Consider the following 7,077-nt stretch of genomic DNA (forward strand, 5'->3'; position numbering starts at 1 on the left):
ATTAATTATGGAATTAAAACAAAAAATGTTCAATAAAAATGTATTTAATACTTTTAACCTTAGAAATATTTAATCTTTCATAATCAATAAGAACTAATACATGAATCTTTTTTAAAACATTAAATAAAGAACATTTAATACAGTTTATTAAATGCTCAATATTATTAAAAAATAAATAAATAATAGTTTAAAATTTTCAGTAAACCTTTGTTATATTTACTTATTTAAATAGTAGTATTTAACATTTGCCTTAATTTGTCATAAGATTATTATAAAAGGAAAGGGTTGGGTGTGAAACACAATGCTTTACATATAATAAGGAATTGAAGTTAGAGATAAATAGTTCCATTTAAAAAAAAATATTAGTTTTGATATAACTTAAGAAAAGAAAAAGAAGAATAAAAAAAGGTTGACAGAGGAGAGAGATGACAGTTTTACAGAAGTTAGGGGGAGAGAGAGAGAGAGAGAGCACAGATCTGTTTGACCAAAACCCCTCACACACAAATCAGGTTCCATTCCATTCTGCTGCTTCTCTCTAATCTTATTATTACTCACCGATTGCATCACTTCCACCATCGTCACATAACATATAACATTTTCATATCTATATATTCATATTCAGTCACACTTTGTTATTCCTTTTTCACAATACCCCCTTTAGCTATTAATAACTCTCTCTCTCTCTCTCTCTCTCTTTTCCAAACAAAAACCCAATTTTAGACACAGCAAGAATGGAAGGAGGAGCTGCTCCGCCACCTGACACCGTCATGTCGGACGCAGCGCCGCCGCCGCCGCAGGACCCACAGCAGCAGCAACAGCCGGTGACGATGGGGATCGAGAATATTCCGGCGACACTGAGCCACGGTGGCAGGTTTATCCAATACAACATATTCGGTAACATATTCGAAGTTACCGCTAAATACAAACCACCCATCATGCCTATCGGTAAAGGCGCGTACGGCATCGTCTGGTACGTCACTTACCCTTTTTTTCTTTATTACTTTGCAAATCAAATCCAACCCCAAGTTCGTTTCTTTTGTCGTTTCTTTTTGGAGATTTAAAAAAAAGAAGTTTTTTTATTATTGTTATTATTGGCTGGGAGTGGAAAATGGAAAATGGAAAACTTTGGTTTGTTTTGTTGTGTTGTGTGTGTGAATAGCTCCGCTTTGAATTCGGAGACGAATGAGCATGTTGCCATCAAGAAGATTGCCAATGCGTTTGACAACAAAATTGATGCCAAGAGGACCCTCCGTGAAATCAAGCTGCTTCGCCACATGGATCATGAAAACGTTAGTGAGTGATTGCTTTTTTATTATTCTTGTTTGTTTTCGTTTTCAATGAACTGAATGTCTTCTGTTTTTTGTGATGTTATTCATTTGGTTGTTAGTTAGGTCTATCAGTGCTTCAAATTTAATTAACCGTTTTATCCTACAATGTGTTAAAAGCTCTTTACTAGACGGAATAATAATTGCTCAATGATGGGGTGTGTAAACTTTATAGGAGACATTGAGACCAAAATGTAACTATCAGTATTGTGTTTTGTATTTATGTGGCTGGTCTTTAGGTTATTAGTGAAGTTATTGTCGGTGATAATAAGTTGCAACTTGCAAGTACTGTGATGTAATATGATATTCTTATTCTGAATGGCTAACTGCTCTAAGCACACTGCGAAATTGTGTCTAGAAGGAAAACCAATGATAAACACCTGTGTTTGTTTCATATCCTTCAATCATTGATTAGTTTATCACTTTATCCCGAATCTTGAATCTTGATTCTGTTCTTTTCCATTTCAGTCCTGTATTAATGCCGGTATTATTTTTATTGACTTAGCACTTGACTATTGATGCTTGCCAACATGTATGTTACAAATTTTACTTATTTCATTTGCTGCTTGTGGAGTGCTGGGTGACAACATAGCGCTTTTCTATATTTTCAGTTAAAAGTATTATATTTACAGCTGTGAGCCACTTTTTGTCTTGTTGTAGTTCTGATAACAGAGAGAAATGTGCTTATTCTTAGGTCATTTACAGACACTATTGTTATTGTTATGTAGGTGGTCGCAATCAGGGATATAGTGCCACCACCTCAAAGAGAGGTATTCAATGATGTTTACATTGCATATGAGCTAATGGACACTGACCTACACCAAATCATTCGTTCAAATCAAGCATTATCAGAGGAGCACTGTCAGGTACATATTTAAATGTACTCCTTTTAAATTATGCCTATGTTTATATTAACTATATGCCTATGTTGTCACATTATCACCTACTGTATATTCTGTGGAAGTTTTTCTTGACAGTTTCTTAGGTGGCAAATATTGTTTTGCATATTTAAAATAAAGATATAAATGTAGGATGTCATCAGGGAAGTTTTTCTTCTATATCTTGTTCCTTGACCTGATATTTACCTTCGACAAACTTGTTCAACTTTCACATCCTATTGCAGTGGTACTGCAACTTGAGATACTAGGTAATAAAGGACTTCTTGAGTTTCCTGAGTTGAGGGAGATTGGGTGATTTTCTAATTAGTTATTTTTGTTTGCAGAATTCATTTTTGGTCTAAGACCCTCAATATCTAGAAGGATTTATTAAATCTTCTTGTTGACACCAATATGAACTTTTTCTTGGTGCAGTATTTTCTGTATCAAATCCTCCGTGGGTTGAAGTACATACATTCTGCAAATGTTCTGCACAGGGACTTAAAGCCTAGCAACCTTCTCCTGAATGCCAACTGTGACTTGAAAATTTGTGATTTTGGATTGGCTCGTGTCACCTCTGAAACTGATTTTATGACTGAATATGTTGTTACAAGATGGTACCGTGCACCAGAGCTTCTGTTAAACTCTTCTGATTACACAGCAGCAATTGATGTATGGTCTGTTGGTTGTATTTTCATGGAACTGATGGATCGAAAGCCTCTGTTTCCTGGCAGAGATCATGTGCATCAGTTGCGTCTACTTATGGAGGTAACTTATTTGGTAGTCTTAAGTATTTGAAGAAGTTCAAGAAGAATTGATTAACATTAGTTTCTGTGGTTGAAATGATTAACCTGCTGGACTTGGAATTAACATTAATAAAGCAAATTGAAATTCTATGAGAGTATCATTCTGGAGTATAATTCAGGTTAAAGTTCAATACATTATGTCCACACTTGAGTAAAGTCAGACCCTTTAACCAAATTGATGAAATTAATGTCAAATCTGCATTTGCTTTGTTATGTTTTCTGTTTTTAACCTTGTGATATCTTTGACGATAGTATTCATTGAAATCAGTGTATCGGCATAACTGATATGTTTCATACTTACAGCTGATCGGCACCCCTTCCGAAGCTGATTTGGGGTTTCTGAATGAAAATGCTAAGAGATACATTAGGCAACTGCCTCTTTACCGCCGTCAATCTTTCCAAGAAAAGTTTCCGCGTGTCAATGCTGAAGCTATAGATCTTGTTGAAAAAATGTTAACTTTTGACCCTAGACAAAGGATTACTGGTAAGCTTTCATTGCCTGAGGCCTGAGGCTATGTATTATATGGTTAAAGATATAATAATATCAAAATGCTTACTTCACAATTTTTATGCTTCTTGACATCACAAGTACTTGTTAGAAGTCACCTATAACAAATTATCAGTTGTGAGTTGATAATTTGCATCCATTGCCCATAAATGCTTTTAGTTTTGCTTCAGGATGCCAGTTTTGTATTGATTTTTATATATATCCCTCAGAAATTGTTTGGGCATCATTTTATCTGTTAAACATATCTATCAATGTGCCACGTTGCAAACCCACTGCTTTGCATATCTTTGGCTAAATTTATCAACTAATGTGGTGTAAGTTCTGTTTAGTGGGGGTTAGGCCTTGTACGCTTGTCTTTGCATGTTCACAACTTACAAGTTCAGATTATGAATTTATGATAGCTATCTCCAGATGTAGCCTCAGTTTTGATAGCTGCAATAAGAGTTTTGGAAGTAGCTAACTTAGGGCCAGTTTTTCTTGTGAATGCTTTTTCTGTTTTTACCTGTAATTACAAAAAATACTGCCTTTTTTCTACTTTGTTTCCTCTTTCTAGAGATTTATACAAGAAATGGTGAAAACAACAATTTGTTGTGAGTTGTGTTATTTTCCCCATGTCTTATACGAAAAACTTCAAAAACAGGAAATAAAGGGAAAATAACGTAGAATTTTTTTCTAATTATTAAGAAAAATGGAAAATATCTTCACAAACCAATTGCATCCTTATAAAACATGGTCATTTTGTCAACCTACAATATCTATTTTTCATTTATTCAATTAAAAAAAATTGTTTTCTCCTTGTCATGGGAGATTTTCTTCAAAAATTAAGTAAATAAATTACTTGAGATCAAGTTATTAACTATGCTTCTCTGTCCATAAGAATTGAAACTAGAAGATACAAATTTTAAAGAGATAGATATTGAAATGAGGACCAATTTATATCAGATTGGTTGACTTAATGTTTTTTCTAAGCAAAAGACAAACAAGAGTCCTTATTGATTTTTGGGTTTCAACGAGACTCCTTGTATGGAACGTAGTTGACTAAGTTCTCACAGTTGCTTGTACACTGTGGACAACTATAAGTTGCCTTGCGTACCTCATCATGCCCAATATTAGAAACAGTAGAGTGCTGAAAGCCTACCCTCAGAATTTAGGTCGAATCCATTCGTCATTTGACACTTAGGAGAACAAAACATCAGGAGGCTCTGGACAAAGATGACACTTTCAGGAGTCTCTGTTCATCCCACTCTCTTTTTGGGTTCTCTCTTTTTTTTTTTTTCAAATTTCCTCGCCTATTGAACATTTAGGCATAAAAAATAGAAGTCATTCTTCCCAATTTTAGGCTTGGTTGCACAGGCATCAAGCACGGGAAGAGCACTTTATGTAGTCTAATGGGTTAAATTTTATCCTTGCTAACTGAAACAGTACTTCCGAGTCACTTTTTCAACGATTATGATTTCCAGTTATAATTGATGAGTCTAACTTATAAGTACCCTATGGAAAATGCAAGATTAACCTTTAAACTAGAGATGCCAAATATTGTTTATTGATAAGATAATGGGGTTAGTACTGCTCAGTTTCCGTAGTATTGTTTTGATTGACTGTTGCAATGGTTCATACTAGTCTCATAAGCATAGGCATGTGTGTTCAAATGCTGAAATGCAAGTCTTGTCCTAATGCTCACATTCCTTCATTTACGCTGTTTTGCAGTTGAAGATGCATTAGCACACCCCTACTTAACATCTCTGCATGACATCAGTGATGAGCCAGTGTGCATGACTCCCTTCAACTTTGACTTCGAACAACATGCTTTGACTGAGGAACAGATGAAAGAACTGATATACCGAGAGGCTCTAGCATTTAATCCCGAGTATCAGCAGTAGTGATAGTCATGTTGTCATTGGGTTGGTTTGGATCGTGTGATGTCAGTGTCCATAGATCAAGAGATTTCATTGTGTAAATATATCTATCATCTGAAACCAGATGATGACCTTGGAGTTGAATCATTTCCATCAGAGGCATGATTGGTAGACTGGAACAATCATAAGGTGTTTGTATTGGCTTATTTGCTTCATATTATTGTCTAATTCATTGGCTTTAAGCCAACTGATAAAACTCTTCTTCGTCTCAAATTTGTGCTTTTGAGTTTGAAACTCTCTCCCTCTAAAACGGAACCTCGTTAAATGTTATTATTTGTTCTGCTACCATGTAAAAATTTGATAATACGTTTTTAATCTTGACATTAAAAATTAAGTCCAACCGGTGGAAATGAAAAGAATGGTGGTTTATAGTTCAACCACTAAACCTGAAAATAAGCAATACTAAAAGAGAAGCAGAAATGTAAGCAGTAAAAAACTCTTCCGGACTCGTCTTTTAAGACACTCTTTTTGATTGGTGTACTTTTTTAAATTACTGACTTTTTAAAAATATAATCACAAGTGTGTTAAAGAAAATGTTTTTTTTTTTTTTCGTCAACAAAGAGAATGTTTAAGAATGTTGTCAGCATTCCCCACTCTATAAAGGGATGGATCACTAGTCATTGTGTATTTTTTATTTTTTTTGTCTAAACTTGTGTGTGTTAAAACTACTTCGTACTTTTCAGAGAATTGGGCTGTTTATAGTAGTTACTAGTTCTCTGCTTGTCACTGGCTGAATTTGGCATGTAGTTCAGTCGGTAGTTGAGGAACCATTATTTAAAACGTAATTCTTTTTCTTTTGTCATTTGATCTTTCGACGTCGTTGTTGATTGATTATAGAATTATGCTGAGAAAATCGATAGAACCAAAGTTATAGACTGGAAGGTGTCGGTGCTCTCTCCCAAAGAAGCTATGGTTTCTGTTAATATAATACTATCAAGAAAAATAATTAAATGTTATACTTTTTATAAATATAAATTTTATTTTAAAAATATTTATAATATTAAATAATATAGTTAATAATATATATATTTAATAATACTAATAAAAGAAGAGTATAAAAAAAATTTTAACAATTAATGCATCTTAAATTTATCATTTATTTTTTATAATAAGAAACAAAAAATATTCTATTTTATTTTTTATAAAAAAGACCAAAGAAAATACCAATTAAGCAGGGGCTCTCAACCCATTGAAAAATGCTGACAGTAAATCCTATCATTCTTTCAAACATGTTTTTATTATTAAATTAAATTTGCTGAAACACAAAACGAGTCTTACTTTTAATATTATTAATTTCTCCTGTACTTCGATAATGTTGAATAAAATTTAATCAATAACTAAGAATAATAAAAAAAATTGTGTAAACTAATGTATTCTAATATTCCTCTTCGACACTTCCCAAGAAAGGATCAGACAATTCAAGTTAGCGTGAAATAATCTCATTCAAAGTGAAAGATAGCATATATCTGAATTTATTTATTTTTTATCGAATGGATGATTCAGTCCACAAGAAGCATGTAATCGACTTTCTCCGCACAAGAGGCAGAACTGGTCCAGGACGAATACGATTTCCTCTTTATTCAGGAGTGTTCCGTTGAACCTCAGACGATTATTCTATTTATAGTCGTCAAAACACAAAATGGCCCC

General features: G+C 33.6%; 1 protein-coding gene across 2 annotated transcripts; it reads left to right on the forward strand.

Moving 5' to 3' along the window:
* The first annotated feature begins 411 nt into the window (after positions 1-411).
* LOC113857477 (mitogen-activated protein kinase homolog MMK1) lies at positions 412-5,638 on the forward strand. 2 transcript variants are annotated; one of them, XM_027489419.1, is made up of 7 exons: positions 412-509; positions 721-970; positions 1,160-1,289; positions 2,054-2,191; positions 2,636-2,968; positions 3,310-3,490; positions 5,222-5,638. In XM_027489419.1, exons 2-7 carry the CDS (start codon positions 732-734, stop codon positions 5,392-5,394), a joined length of 1,194 nt encoding a protein of 397 aa, XP_027345220.1. In that variant the 5' UTR covers positions 412-509; positions 721-731; the 3' UTR covers positions 5,395-5,638. The 2 variants fall into 2 exon arrangements, with proteins under 2 accessions (XP_027345220.1, XP_027345219.1); XM_027489418.1 differs by lacking the exon at positions 412-509 and having other exon boundaries at positions 529-970.
* The last annotated feature ends 1,439 nt before the right edge of the window (positions 5,639-7,077 follow it).

Source organism: Abrus precatorius, unplaced genomic scaffold (genome assembly GCF_003935025.1).
Source record: "Abrus precatorius isolate BTA unplaced genomic scaffold, Abrus_2018 Scaffold2, whole genome shotgun sequence".
In the NCBI taxonomy this organism is placed as follows: domain Eukaryota; kingdom Viridiplantae; phylum Streptophyta; class Magnoliopsida; order Fabales; family Fabaceae; genus Abrus; species Abrus precatorius.